This window comes from Puma concolor, chromosome B2, assembly GCF_028749965.1.
Source record: "Puma concolor isolate L17-30 chromosome B2, mPumCon1.1.hap2, whole genome shotgun sequence".
NCBI lineage: Eukaryota > Metazoa > Chordata > Mammalia > Carnivora > Felidae > Puma > Puma concolor.
This window is the reverse complement of record NC_141671.1, coordinates 143,660,723-143,676,489: the sequence shown is the minus strand read 5'-3', so window position 1 is coordinate 143,676,489 and position 15,767 is coordinate 143,660,723. Positions and strand designations below refer to the sequence as shown.

Below are 15,767 nucleotides of genomic sequence, written 5' to 3'. Positions count from 1 at the left end.
AGGGCGGGGAGTGGGGGGGTGGGTGGGAAGAGAATCCCAAGCAGGCTCCGTGCTGTCAACACAGAGCCTGAGGCAAGGGTCAAACCCATGAACCATGAGATCATGACCTGAGCCAAAGTCAGATGCTTAATCAACTGAGCCACCCAGGCACCCCTATTTTTATGTATGTATGTATGTATGTATGTATGTATGTGGGTGCATGAGCAGGGGAGGGGACAGAGAGAGAGAGAGAGAGAGAGAATATCTCAAGCAGGCTCCACCCTCAGTGCAGAGCCCAACATGAGGCTTGATCCCACAACCCTGGAATCATGACCTGAGCTGAAATCAAAAGTTGGCCTCTCAACCAACTGAAGCACCCAGATACCCTAGATGATGTCTTTATTTTTTTTTTTTTTAAATTTTTTTTTTTTTCAACGTTTATTTATTTTTGGGACAGAGAGAGACAGAGCATGAACGGGGGAGGTGCAGAGAGAGAGGGAGACACAGAATCGGAAACAGGCTCCAGGCTCTGAGCCATCAGCCCAGAGCCCGACGCGGGGCTCGAACTCACGGACCGCGAGATCGTGACCTGGCTGAAGTCGGACGCTTAACCGACTGCGCCACCCAGGCGCCCCTAGATGATGTCTTTAAAGAACAGAAGTGGGATTTGGGTTCTTTATTAGATGAATTTGCCAATTCCTGTTATGATATTTGAATACCATAAATGGAAGTTGATCCCAATGTTGTTTTGCAGTGACAGTCTACCTTTGTTCTATCAGGAGACAAAGCTGTGTGGCCCTGCTTTTGTCCCTCCCCAACATTCCCCGTATTGCTGACAAAGGAAACTACATAAGGTGCCGGTATTTCTAAACACCCCCACACAAGGATTACAGAGTTGTATAGATTTTAGTTCATGAGCAAGAGAATCATAGCCCACTAATTTGTTTTAAAACTACGATTTGCATTTTATGATTTTTAAATCACAAAGAAGACTTTTAAAATAATTGTGTTTATATAATGCTCTACTTGCTTGCTGGTGAGTTTATAGCTTATAATATTAATTAACACTTCTTTCATTGCAACTTCTTTTTTTCTTTTTTTTTTTTTTTCAAATCAAGGGTTTTATGCAGTGGTTACTTTTTAAAAGCTTTCCAAAGAACAAAATATTTGTTTAAAGAATGAAAATATTCTTTCCGCCATTGCATATTTATTTTACTGTGTTTCTAGCACTGTAGAATTTCTTTCTTTTATTATTACTGTTTTTTTTTTATTTTTTATTTTTTTGTGTGTTCTAACTTGGTAAAGGGAGGTATTGGCTTTGGCTTTGGAAACAGTTAAGAAATCTTTTAGCCTATCCATAGCTTAGTCTAAAATTTATACATCAGCCTTGCTAAGAAACCCCCAACAGGCATCTACACATTTTACCTACCCCTTCATTTAGAACTCTGGTACTAGGTGGATTCTCCAGCCATGCCTTTCTGTTTCTCTCACCTTTAGCCTTACTTCACTCAGTTCTATACTCATTCTTTGTTTTCTTTTCAAGATTTTTATTTTTTTAAAGTAATCTCTATGTCCAGCGTAGGTTTGAACTCACAACCTTAGATCAAGAGTCGTATGCTCTATTGACTGAGCCAGCCAGGCACTCCTCTACTCCTTCTTTTCTACGATGAATATTTACTGAATTTGCTTACCAAGCTGTGTTCTTGAGGATAGTGATATGCTATAAATAAAAGGTGATCCCTTTGGAGTGACAGATTCATATGTAATTACACTTAATTGTGTGTGAGAAATCCTATGATGGAGAAAGGTGCAAAAGACACTGGTGGCGTAGGATTTTTAAAAGTCAGTTCTGCTGGGGGGTGGGGGGGGGGTGTGTGGATTGTACAAGACTGAGAGGATGGAATATTTGGACCAGACTCCTAGATAGAAAAAGGGCCAGAGAGCTGGGGATGAGAGTCCAGACAGGTGGAGTAGAATGGCTTAGTTGGAACAATTTGGGGTCCAGAGACTTGTTGGTCATCTTTTATTTCCTGCTTCCTCCTTCCTAGGTGATGTAATCAAGCATCCTCCTCCCATCAGCAATAATATTATACTGCCTTTTGAATAGATCGTTTGAGTTAGGTTTTCCATTCGAAAGGAATAAGGAACCACCTCAGACAGGTCATTAGGGAGTTGTCTGGCTGTATCTGACTTCGCACATCTTTGAGTAGACCTAAATCTTCTGTGGAGGTCATGTACATGTCTTTGTCTTTCTCAGTTCTTCCCTTCTTAGCTCAAGACTTACTGTAAATAAAAAGCTGCTTTGTTTGAGGTATTTTTACTTTGGAGAGTGTTATTTTCTCAAAATTGATTTAGTTGTGGCTAAGGGGAAAAGCTGAAGAGGCAGCTGTCAGAGATTTTATTTCTGAAGAGGTTCAAACTCTAGAAAGAAAATTACTATAGAAAGAAGTCATCTAGCTAAGAGTTGTTATGTGCTTGAATTTCATCCTCAAGAACACTTATCTTGGAAAATGACTTGACTGGTCAAAGGAATCATTATAGGAAGAAGGTGGGACCAGGCATCAGGTTTAAATATTTCTATTCTGCCTGGGATAGAAGAAACTACAGCTATCAAAAGTTGGTCTTTTAAAAGGATCCCTCTGTGATGTTAGCCACCATTAAATAAAGATGATTGTTTTTAAAATTGCAGTTGTTAATTTGGCAAATGGTTACCATAAAACTGACTACCAGTGTGGAGAGAACTCATGTTTGTGATGCTGTCACCACTTTGTGTATCATGGAGCTTGTGACCCTGTGCCATCTAAACAGTATGTCTGGTCCCTGCTAGAGTGCTGAGTCCCACCGAAACAGGGTTGCAGGAACCCCACTAGCCACACTTTCCCACCCCTCACCAACTGCTTTGCTCATTGTTCCTCTCTTCCTGGACTGCACTGCGGTGACACAAGAATATAGATTTCTAAGTCCTGAATATAAAATATTCATTTTGTGGAGATTTGGTGTTCTGAAACCGAAATCTTTTTTCTGACTGGGAGGGGGCTGTGTGTGCCAAGAGCCCTATTAGGGAAGAGCATATTGCTGTTTTATTTATTTATTTTTTTTAACACTTATTTTTGAGAAACAGAGAGAGACAGAGCATGGGTGGGGGAGGGGCCGAGAGAGAGGGAGACACAGAATCCGAAACAGGCTCCAGGCTGTGATCTGAGCCGAAGTCGAACGCTTAACCGACTGAGCGCCCCAAGAGCATATTGCTCTTAAAAGGAGAGGAGAACTTTGAGGAATTATTACATCGTCAGAGTTGTTTTATAAGTGGGGAGAAAGTGCCACTATTTTTATTTGACTTTTGTAGCTTACTGGGTTTATTAGGGTATATATTTGTATTTCATCAGATGTAAAGTTGCTATCTCCTTAGAAACTTCAAAGCAAGTTCAGAAGACTGACCAGAGAAATGCAGTGGAAAGCAAGAGATACTGATATTTATTTTACTGCTTTAATCAATAATCTGATCTGTGCGTTGGTCAAAATTTGCCAGTTTAAAGACCTTTAACATAGATCTTCATTTGAATAGAAGGCTACATCCCCACCTTTCTACCTGAGAAATTTTTAATCAGGACTGTGAATCACACGGTTTCCTTTGGCATGAGAAAGTAGTAACAGCATCTCCCTTTGAGTTTCTACTGTTGGACTAGCTCACAGTCGGCCCCTTCCCCTTTTTGCCAGCGCTGTGACTCCCCCCACCCCCCGCCCCAGTTGTGGATCATGGTCGTGACTGGTACAAAGGCAGTGGAACCTCTCCAAATAGAAAATTCTCCAATTGGATACAACTTAAAACAGGAGCCCCGCTTCTCCTATAGACGCAGGAAAATGGTGAAGGCGGCCGTTTGGAGACAGAGCACACGTAACTTATTCTTTGCGGCAGGGATACAGTTCAGAAAATCTAACCCTATTTTTATCTGTACCTACTGGAATTATTTCTACTTGGCATCTGTAGCAAAATAGAAAATCCGTAATCCCGGGGATCTGGGTTGGCCCATTATACAAGTTAGAAATGGAAGAGAATTCATGTGTGTAAAACAATCTACAGAATTAATTTGCCAGAGAACCCCTTTTACCACCCCAGCCTGAGCAGACATGCAAAGTACCACTCTGGAGGCCCTTGAGATGCCACGCGAGCCTGCCCACTGGCACAGCTGCGGTAGTGGGCTGCGGGGCCCTCCGACGCCGCGGCCACGCACAGCCGAAGTAGTTGGGGGTGGATGCGGTGCCATCCAACTGCCACGGCCGCGCGCAGTCGCAGTAGTGGACCGGGGGGGGCGGGGCCTTCCAACCGCCAAGGCCTCGCAGTAGCAGGTGCAGGAGGTGTCTAACGGTCACCTGCTGCTCTGTGCCCTCAGGTCACAGAGCTTGTCTGCAGTTTTCTTCCTTTCTCTCCCTCCACCTCGTGAGTGAGTAGCCATGAACTGGTCTGTGGGAGTCCTGCAGGCCGGCCGGAGAGTGGAGGCTGCGAGAGTGAATTTCCTGTGCCCGAGGGGGGCGCTGTGTCCCCGCCAGCCGGCAGGCATCTGCCTTCCGGTCGCCTGGCCCGTCACCCTCGTGTCCAGGATGGCGACCATCAAGTGTGAGCTTATCAAGAATTTCACCTCCGAGGAGGCCGTTCATCACAACAAAGTCTCCATTATAGGAACCGGATCGGTTGGCATGGCCTGTGCTATCAGCATCCTGTTAAAGGGCTTGACCGATGAACTTGCCCTTGTGGATGTTGATGAAGACAAACTGAAGGGTGAGACCATGGATCTGCAACATGGCAGTCCGTTCGTGAAAATGCCGACTATTGCCTCCAGCAAAGATTACCTTGTCACTGCAAACTCCAACCTTGTGGTCATCACAGCAGGTGCACGCCAGGAAAAAGGAGAAACACGGCTTAATTTAGTCCAGCGCAACGTGGCCATCTTTAAGTTAATGATTTCCAATATTATCCAGTATAGCCCTCGCTGCAAACTGATTGTTGTTTCCAATCCAGTAGATATACTAACTTACGTGGCCTGGAAATTGAGTGGATTTCCCCAAAACCGTGTTATTGGAAGTGGTTGTAATCTGGACACTGCCCGTTTCCGTTTCTTGATTGGGCAAAAGCTTGGTATTCACTCTGAAAGCTGTCATGGGTGGGTCCTTGGAGAGCATGGAGATTCCAGTGTCCCTGTGTGGAGTGGAGTGAACATCGCTGGTGTCCCTCTGAAGGATTTGAGTTCAGATATAGGAACTGATAAAGATCCCGAGAAGTGGAAAAATGTCCACAAAGATGTAATTGCCAGTGCCTATGAGATTATTAAAATGAAAGGTTATACTAATTGGGCCATTGGCTTATCTGTAGCTGATTTAACGGAAAGCATTTTGAGGAATCTTAGAAGAGTGCATCCAGTTTCCACCATAATTAAGGGTCTGTATGGGATAAACAAAGAAGTATTCCTCAGTGTTCCATGTGTCTTGGGAGAGAGTGGTATCGCAGACCTTGTAAAGGTGACGCTGACCCCTGAAGAACAGGCCCGTCTGAAGAAGAGTGCGGAAACACTGTGGGAAATTCAGAAGGAGCTTGAGCTTTAAAGTTGTTTGAAACTATCTTTCAGAAGTTATTGAAGAGATAGTAGGTGTGGGGTTGTATATGTCAAATTTTTTAATAAACTTGAAATTGCTAGAAGTTGGAAATAGGAAAGGAAGTACAGTGACTCATCTGTTTATTCCCCAGCTTTTTTACTTAGCATACAGATGTCAGGATGATTTTTTTTTCCCCACACAATTCCTAAGTGACTGCATCAAAGGTGTTTTTGTACCACTGATGTGCCAGTACTTGCCATAGACAGAGAGAGAGTTGCTATTTGGTCCAAAAGGATAAAGGATATAGGTGTTTATTGTGTTACAGAAATGATAATTTTCATTAAGTACATGTTAATTTTTTCATTCTGGCTGGCTTACACCTACTGTGTTCATTTATATACTGTTTTTAAGAAGTTGTGACTTTCTCTACAATGTAAAAATAAATACACAGACAGACAGAAGTACTGTAAAGGAGCCATCAGCTGCCTTCGTGCCCCTGTGACAACCTTTCCGGTGGGCCTTAAAAAAAGGCATTATAAAATGAGAGCTGTGAGTAGGGCCTGTGTGTTGGGAGAAGGGGGTGCACATGTACACACATGCTCGTGTATGGACGGCAGTGAAGCAGAAACATTAGGTTAAAATAGGAAAATAGCAGTGATCTGGGTGGTAGCAGTTATAAAGCGTTTAATGCAATATAAAGTATGAAGTGTAAAAAGATAGAAAAAAGCTTTTAGAAAGAGACCTGACAGAGGTGGCAAGTGTTACTGTCATTTATTTGTCAGAGAGACATTCCTAAATTTTGTCGCCGCTAAAAATAAAGCCTCTGAAATTATTTTAGAACTGCCTCTGAGAACCTGACCTGTTTGCACATTAAACCGGGAAGCGTGTTCCAAGTTGTTCTTGTTAGGCCAGGTCTCATCAGCAGAGTGGCCCTGAGATGCTCTGAGGGCATCCCTCTCGCTCGGTTTACTTCACGTTAACAAAGCTTTTGCTTTTGAATTGTGCCCTGTTGTTAATCACTGTCATAAAAATTGGCTGTTTTAATGAGTGCTTCAGGGATTGTATTTCTCAGAAAGTTACACATTCACTTTTTATTCCTAAATCAATTGACTTTACTATAGATTCTAGACTTTCTGCATGTGATACAGTGAGGGTTTAGGAGAAAGTGAAGACGCTTGTCTGACCTCTACCTAAATGATGTACTAATAACGTAGAAAATGAGAACGATTTTCAAATTCGTGTTAGCCTTCTTGATGCAATTGAGTATTAAATAAGTAATATGGTATGTTCAAACATATTTCAGGATCCATATGGACATAAGCCAAGCTAATTAAAATGGAAAGGTACCAGCATCTCCTCTCTAAATAAAACCGGTCCTGCTTAGTTGAATTTTACCAGGTAGACAGGACAGCAATCCACCCCCAAAAATGACCCTTTACCATACTGATCAGAGCTCCCATACTATTTTATTGGAAACATCTAGAAATGTTCTGACTACCCAGGAAGCAGTGTCATGTAATGGGACTAATTGATGTGCTGAGCTCTGAAAGTGGGAAAAATGTTGGTTTGGTTCCAGACGATTCTAAGAGCTTTTTAAGCTTAACTGCACAGAGTTCTTCTTCCCCTTTGTCCAGCCCTTGAGTTTTTATTCAGCCATGTTTCAGCCAAGATTAATGTAATTTTGAAGGGGATCAGAGCACGCCTTAGGTCTATTTTGTAATTCTCTTTACTATGTCAAGTCAGAGTAGGCTGGGTTTGCTACAGTGAAAAACAGTCTCCAAATGCGTGGCTCAAGGTTTATTTCTCTCATTAAATCCACTGTGGGTTTACTTGAATCTCTAGGGGAGCCGTCCTCCACAGGTGGCTTTGTACCTCAGATTGTTTTGATCTTAAGGCACCGCCATAGTAACCCAGGTTTCCATGATTTCTATGGAAAGGTAAGAATGGCCTGGAAACACCTGCAATTAAATGCTTCAACCTGGAAGTGATGCACATTTCTTTTGTCAGAACTAGTCATGTGGGTACCTAACTTAAAGAGGGTGGAGAAGTATAACCCCCCCCATATCTGGAAGTACATGACTACTGGCTATCGGTGAACATTAATAATAATCTGCCATACCATTCTAAATAAAATGGTAGCCATTGTAAGAGGTACATGTGCTTTTAGAGTCATTTTTAGTTAAAGCTGGTATGTGATTAGAGGCTATAGAGGTACCAAGTCTTTCCAGGTCACAGAATCAGAGTGGCTATGGTGAAAGAGCCCTGGACATCATTCAGTCAGTTGTACTTAGAAAGCATGTCACCATGGATGGGTTAACCTCTCTGACCTCTGGTTTCTCATATGCAAAGTGGCAGTGCTCATTCCTGCCACAAAGAATTGTAAAGACTAAATAGTAGCCTGGTGCTTGGTAGAGTGCCTGACACATAGGTAATCTCATATGGCAGCCATTATTATTCCTGTTCAAGTAACAGTTATTGTCTTATTCTGTGTTACGAAGAAGCTGAACTTCCAGGTTCTTCAAAATGACTGTCGGTCCTATAACACTTTCATCGTTCTACCTCCAGTACCGGAGTCCTGCAAGAGGCAGCTGAAGCCAAATGAGCTAGTCAGTGGCAAAGACATTATACAACTTGGAGCTTTTAATTCCAACAACTGCTTATTTTTTTTAAGAATAGATACTATTCTTAAGGGTAAGGTTTTTCTCTAATTGAGTACATCTCTTGGGCTTTTAAGGAGTTCTTCAGCACACCACGCATTAGACCAAAAACCTTCATGTTGTTTTTTCCCTGCCAAAACATGCATGGTAAATGTGCAGCCGTATCCCATGTTTCTCTCCTGGCTTACTGGCTATATGGCCCTTCAAACAACTATTGTGGTGTGATGAGAATAACATTATTAGAGACATAATCTTGAAGCCATTCTAACATCTAAAAAGTCAATCATACCCAGTCTTCGGAATGTCCATGTTAGTAACAAATTACTTGTAATACATTTCCCAATTGTCACGACACCGTATTCAAGGCTTGCTGCCTTAGAAAGTAATACTTTCTGACGGTATTACAACCCATCCCTGTTGGACACAATCAGTGGGACTTAGGGATGAGGTTCTTGCGCAGTGGGCTCATTGCCTTGGGGGGTGCCATTCCTGTCTTAGTCTTTGTGGAGAGCAGCGCCTGGAGTTGTGTAGCACACAGTGGCCCTGATTAGAAGCGTAGCCCTGGGACCCATAGCCAGGGAAAAATTCTCCCCAGTCAGAGGAAAGAGGGAAAAGGAAGACAGCAGGTAAGAGCTCAGAGCTTGGAAAATGCTTCAGAGTAAAACTGAGTTACTGGATCTCTAGTTCCCAACATTGTCCCGTCCTCACTGAACTTGTGGGGTACAGGGTAGGGGATGGTTTGTGCCGATAGCTGTCATTGTTATTGTGGAATTCAGTTCATTGGTTTATAATCAAATTTGCTTGAATTTACTCAACCCCTAAATCTTTTTTCAAGCACAGTTTTAAGCAGGAGAATGTTCTGTTGACCTGTGATAGCGTATCACTGATAACACCAACACCTCTGAACTGCATATCAGAAATTAATACAGGGGGGAAAAATCCTGAAGGTTTTCGTGTCCTATCCATATACATAAATAGTACAAGCTTAAAAATTTGTGGAACCCCATTGTTTAGAGTAACATGAGGCCCTCTTTATAACTTCAGTGTAGACTCTGGGTTTCCTCTTCTACAGCTGTAAAATTAAAGAGGCCCGAATGGTGTTCTTTATCCCATCTGCCTCCTTTCTTTTACCCCTCTTCAAAGTCTGTCTATCCTTCTTTGGCTCTTTTTCAGATACGATTTCTTCTAGTGGGTCAGTAACTCATTTATGACTCTGGGGACAGGTGAATGATACAATACTTGGGAAATAAAGAAAGAAAAGAAAAAAATCAGTCCAAGAAGACAAAATGGCAACATGACCCCCCCTTGCTGAATAGCAGCCACCCTTTACTCCTACCCAGACCACATCTGCGTTTCCTACCTTCTTCTCAGCAACTGACCATGTTCCACATCACTGAGAAGGCAGAATGGCGTATGATCCTCTTCATGTCCTTGCTCTCTGACACTCCATTTGAAAACTTTGTCATTGGATTTAGTTGTAACAGATGTTCAGCCATAAAGGTGAAGGGAAAGAAGAGGCAGCACAAGCAGACCCTGGCCAGAGACGTCTTGGAACTGAGAAAGTCTATGCAAAAGATGCCTCAGTGGGGCTGTATATTGGTATTTTGGACAAAGCAACAATTATTTTTGTGGCCATTCTAGATACTTAGAATCTGCCCCCCTCCTCCAGTGCAGATAGAAGTTCCCTGTGATTATGGCAACCAAAATGATGACACTATTTGAGAACTGCTATTTGGAGCTACATTTCCAATCCCTCCCCAGTACTGTGTCTAGGTGACAACGTGTTATGAAGGATTAGTCACAGTACAAACCAAAGAGTTGCATGGAAGACAGGGCTAGGGAGAGATACCCATGCCATGGATGTGTGTGTAATGAGGACTGGTGTCTGGGACCCAAACGTTAAAAGATGGTTGGCATGGACCTCCTATAGACTACATATAACGGAGAACCATATGTATCCCCCAATGTCAAAATAGTTGAACCAAAATGATACAGAACTATAAAGTAATGCTTTTAGCCAACCTACCATATTATTTATGTCCGTATGAACTTTGTTCTTGGAATCCAGCACATACTTTGGTGATGCCACAATGACAATGGCCAATATATATTGAGTGCTGCCATGTGTTAGGTGCTGTGCTTTACGTGTATTATGTCACTTAATTCTCACAACCCTATAAGCAGGCAGTTATCTCCCTTCTACACATGTGGAAACTACGGCTTAGAGACAGGAGTTTTCCCCAGTAGAGACAGATCTATCTGGCGGCAGAGGCTGTGCTGCGGTGACTGGAGTGAATGCCTAGGAATTTACAAGTCCTGAGCAAGATGCACTTGCTGAGTTTAGAAACAAAGTAAGGAATCAGCTTCAAAATAAAGTGAAATAAATAAGCCGCGAATAAGAAAAATATATTAGCCAACTCCCAACATAACCACTCCAAGAGATGTCTTGGTGTTGTCGATGAGTCTGAGGTGCTTCGCACATCTGATTGAAGAGATCTGTATCTTTGAGAAATACAGTCAGGATACGGCCGAGGAGAATACTGTAATGCTGCACAGTAGTGCTGAAGTATCTTCATGACAGGACCAGACAGGTTAAAACCGTGAATCAAAAGTGCGTAGCCAGCACTATCTAATGCAAAGATGATCCGTCCTCCCTTAGGACGGTATGCTCCGCAGGGGGAGCCAGGTGCCCCAGGTTGACGCTCCTATTAAAGATCTTCTAGCCCCTGCTGTGACTCTCGGGTTCCAAGTCAACCTCTGTTGGTAAAACCTCTACACAGAGCTTTCAATGCCGTTTGGCATATGAGAACATTCTAATTTATCTGCTGTCCTCTGATGCATTCTTTTTTTTTTTTTTATAATTTTTTTTTTCAACGTTTATTTATTTTGGGGACAGAGAGAGACAGAGCATGAATGGGGGAGGGGCAGAGAGAGAGGGAGACACAGAATCGGAAACAGGCTCCAGGCTCTGAGCCATCAGCCCAGAGCCTGACGCGGGGCTCGAACTCATGGACCGCGAGATCGTGACCTGGCTGAAGTCGGACGCTTAACCGACTGCGCCACCCAGGCGCCCCTCTGATGCATTCTTTATTAACCCTTACTAAGTTTCTTCTCTCTACTTCTTTCCTCTAGCTCCAAAATGCTTCTACGAATGGCCTCGGTGTGTTTAAGACAAACACAACTTCCATTCTCAGCTGCATCTTTATATATGAAAAAGCCAACAAAACATAGCATTCTTCTGGTAGGAAATAGATATCATGGAGGGTTGACAGTCTAGATTACGTTGCCTTCCAGATTCAGAGTGGTGTTTTATGTTATTTAAGGCTCAATAGATTACCACTTGGAAGAAGAACGGAGGTGTATCTCATTTCCTCTCAAGGTAGCTGGAGCACAGTCTTTACTTTTTATGGTACCCACAAGCGATGAAGTATCATCCCAGCAGCAACAGTCTGTCTCTAATTGCTTTGGCTCTTTTAATTTTGATAACTGATTTTTTTTTCCTCCTTTTAGATGAAAGACTTTCGAAGCAAAATGCAGTCAATATTTCCAGCAATCCCCAAGAACTCCGAATCGACTCTTGAGTGGGAGGAAGCATTGAAATCCAAATGAGATAAGCATGGTGAGGGAAGTCTAAAACGGTTATTTTGGAAAGGGTGGCTTCAGAGATGCCACAGAAGCAAAGGGGCCTCGATTGATTTATCATCAGGAACATGTGCATTGTTGACTGAATTCATGGGATAGAAGGCGCTCAGTGTCCACAGAGGAGGCCGCCAGTCTGTGCGCTTTACTTTAAAATTCACATGGGCATGCGTGTGCCTAAGGTTTTCCCAAAACTGGGAAGACTATTTAAAAATAATCATATGGATAACCTCTCTGTGTAGAAGATCCCAGGAGAAGTACGTCTGTTTATAACAGCTGAAGCCAAGTTTTGTACCTGAAAAAAATGTATAATAACATATGATGGAAAATCTTTATAGACAGACTCCTAACCACACTTAGTACCTCAATGTGTCTAATTAAATGAGTTTCAACAGCGTTTCTTGTCTGTATGTGATTGTCAGGGCTTGGAAAGCTCACTCCTATTAGGCCGACTCCAGAGCAACAGGTTAACAGGTAAACCCTGTTTGTCAGGTAGCAGGTGTGGCTCTGTTGTCCTGAATTTGCTGTCCTGGCTTTGCACGTGCTAATTAGTCGCTGATGAGCTCGTCTCAAGGCTCTGGAAATTCTTGTGCATAGATAAGAAGCCAGTAACAGATCATGAGAACTTGGAAAAGTAGTCATGCTAAAATAATACGATACCATGGATATAAAATGTACTTTTTTGAGAAGTTGGTTCTGTGTCCCTCAATATTGACTGTTGTTTTACCTCAATTGTCAATGTAAAAAGAGTCCAATTATCACCTACCTTAACAAATTATTTTGAACCAGAAAGTTACCCGAGTATTGAGTCTCAATTTTAAGTAGTCAGTACTGGCTCCCTGATGAAACTACTGGTAAATTCTTCTATGCACACCCAGCCCTTTCCTGTCCTCCATGATCTCTTCGAGAAAACAGAGAAAAATGTCTGCACGCAATTATTTTTTTTTTAATTAACATTCTTTAAAGAAAAGTAAAAAAAAAAAGAGGTTAGAGTGGGAGAGAGCCAAAGCATAAGAGACTGTTAAAAACTGAGAACAAACTGAGGGTTTATGGGGGGTGGGAGGGAGGGGAGGGTGGGTGATGGGTATTGAGGAGGGCACCTTTTGGGATGAGCACTGGGTGTTGTATGCAAACCAATTTGACAATAAATTTCATATATTGAAAAAAAATTTTTTTTAAATAAAAAAAAAGAAATCTTAAAAAAAAAAAGAAAAAAGAAAAGTACTTTCATATGTCAGTATACCCAGAAAAATATGGTTGGGTACCAGTTGTGCAACTTCTTTATAATTACTTAGGCTCTAATTAGCAATCAGGTTTAATAAAGTATATTTAATTTTTTTTTTCCTGTTGTAATGAAACCTTTTAGTTCTAAGGAAAATTTTTAAGTGAAATGTCAAGTGCATAATGTAACATTTTTCTCTGGGCCAGCTTACCCTGTTAAAATTGCCATATTGTTAACTAATTAAACAGGTGTAAGCAGCATCTGGGATTCATATGTAACCTGTTAAAAATCTCAAGACTACAAGGAAGGGATTGCAGAATTTATCAGGGTATATGGAGAAGCAAAAACTTTTCACTCGGCTTTCATTTTTAACTAAGAAAAGATCTCTAGTCTTTGAACGAAATGAAGGAACAGGTTGTGTCGATATTATGGCCTGTGTCTAGGAGCTTGGTGGGCCCCATTCCCACAGGGTCTGGCTTGTGGGAGGCCTCAAGGCATGAATGTTTGGATACAGACTTCTGTTTACCCTTTTCATATACGTCTGTTGTCCTTGAGGGATGGCAAGGGGGCTCCCATAAGAACGATCGTGAATCACCCACAGAGGGAAGGGTGATGGGGACAGACTCCCAGTTGCATTTTAAAAGCAGAAGTGAAGTAACAAAGATGAAAGTTAAAAGGAAAACAAGCAATATGACTGACGTGGTATTTTTCTACAGTCAGAACTCAGATTTCAGAAGATTTAGTCATTTGTCTATTCCTTTTATACCAGAGGCATATTGTTAAATTGGTTAATGGAAAGGAAAAATGTTTAACAGATAATGTTATTCTTTATGTGAAGTACCATCTGTGTATTGAGTTCTGAATGTTCCTGGATATGGAAGAGAGGAAATGTTATGGAATTTCAAGTTTGCCTTCTTTGCTGTCTTTATCTTGGGTAGAGTATGACAAACATAATCACATTTATCTCCTGGAGCATAAAGAGTTTTAATCACCCTATTAACCAGGATGACATTTTTCACAGACTTAAAAAGGAATAGAACAGACATTATCTCCCCATAAGCAATCCATTTCATGGAGGCTGAGCACTAGAAATTTTTTAAAGGATGGATAACACAAGCCATTTCCATTTCACGTGTAAGCCAACATTCAGGCGGCTTTCCATAAGAACGTTGCTTACGCTGGTTGAGTGTAAGCTTTACGTTTAGAATCTCAGCACCGAAAGAGCTATTAGAGAAAGCAATGTAGAGAAAATGTAGTGGGCAGGGAGGGGCGACTTCCAAGGCCTCAGGATTCATTCAAGAGAAAAAAATGTATTCTGCTAAGTTATTGCTGCCTTGTAAAAATGTATCCATGGGCAGCTGTTATTTTCAGAGTCAAGAAAATACGATTTCCAAACAACCCCAGAATGAAAAAAATGGGAACCGCCTTACATGACGCCTACCAGCCTATGTCTACACGAAACAGGGATTCTAATGATCCAGAGCTTGAGTCAGCCACCTCCGGGCCCCCGCAGAGCTGAGGCGTGACCGCAGGTGACCCTCGTTCCATAGCAGTGACACAGGCTGATGTTGGCTAAAACCTTTCTCAGTGCTCAGTCAAAAGGTGGCATCTAATCACCTCGCCTGTCCTATGTTCTGCTTAGTTTCATGGACAGTATGGGACTCAGCTTGCAAATTAATCATGCAACCTAAGGGGAAAATATAAGAAATTAAAAAAAAAAAAAAAAAAAAAGAAGCCCATAGGGACAAAAGTAATTAAAATCCACTGAATTTAGCTATTTCACTTGGGGCAAAATTTAATCTCTCCTAAGTTTGGTTCATGGAGAATGTTGTATATTGCCACCTATTTTCATGTATCTTCTTTAAAAAAAAAAAAGCAAATAGTTAAGTATAAATTAAAATCAGCCAGGTAAAATGTAAAATTATTTCTCAAATAGTTAAATTCCTTACGAAAGGTAGTAAAATGCAGATTTTTTATAGTATTTTATCACATTCGAGTGAGATAGTCTTCTTTCTGCCAAGAGTCATCGAATAATATGTCAAGTATTCAGGTCTCTATATTGGTGTTATCAGAATTAATTATCAAAGGCTGTGCTTATATAAGAAGAAAGTAAGCATCTCTCGCAAGCAGTGACATTAATCTGTGATAATGAGTGAGACCCGTTAGCAAATTTTGCCTGATGGAAGATAACTCGGTTTGGGAGAAAATGAGAATAGCAGTCACCAAGAAGCACACAGAGTTCAACTCTTCTGCCCAAGTCGTAGCGAAGTGATTCAGAACCTAATTTGTATTTCTTACATTGGTGAGGCATGATCCCTTAACTCAAAAAAGAAAACAAAACAATAGTGAAAGCAGGCTAGAGATCGTCTGAGTGCTCTCAGTGACAGAAGGATAAAGGCCATTCTTAACCGACTTTCTTAAGAAGCTCAATCAGGCAGACTGCAGAAGCTTGGCACATTTACGAAACACCTACTACCTGCTCGTCTGAAAACGCTGCAAAATTCATCTTCGCGCTGCCCCTGCCTGATGTCTCGGGCTCAGCGTGGGGGCCCAGGTCTGCAGCCTGACAGATGATATCCACCAGACACGTCCAGGTGACTGACCGTGGACTTGGGTCTCCAGCAAGCGTGGACCCACTGTCTGAAAAGAACAAGTGGACAGAAGTGAGTATAAAAGAAAGC

At 41.9% G+C, this 15,767-nt stretch overlaps 2 protein-coding genes across 2 annotated transcripts in view; both read left to right on the top strand.

The window, feature by feature from the left end:
- Positions 1-12,261, top strand: part of TMEM242 (transmembrane protein 242) — a 30,076-nt gene extending 17,815 nt beyond the window's left edge. The window contains exon 4 of the mRNA XM_025925157.2: positions 11,736-12,261. Coding sequence (XP_025780942.1) covers positions 11,736-11,834 — 99 coding nt within the window. The 3' untranslated portion in view covers positions 11,835-12,261. The remainder of the gene's footprint in view (positions 1-11,735) is intronic.
- LDHAL6B (lactate dehydrogenase A like 6B) lies at positions 1,888-6,029 on the top strand. The gene has a single exon (XM_086708225.1). It carries the CDS (start codon positions 4,432-4,434, stop codon positions 5,575-5,577), a length of 1,146 nt encoding a protein of 381 aa, XP_086564351.1. The 5' UTR covers positions 1,888-4,431; the 3' UTR covers positions 5,578-6,029.
- Positions 12,262-15,767: the final 3,506 nt, after the last annotated feature.

Coding starts and splice junctions, on each gene's coding strand:
- LDHAL6B (XM_086708225.1), top strand. CDS start 4,432: ATGAACTGGTCTGTGGGAGTCCTGCAGGCCGGCCGGAGAGTGGAGGCT.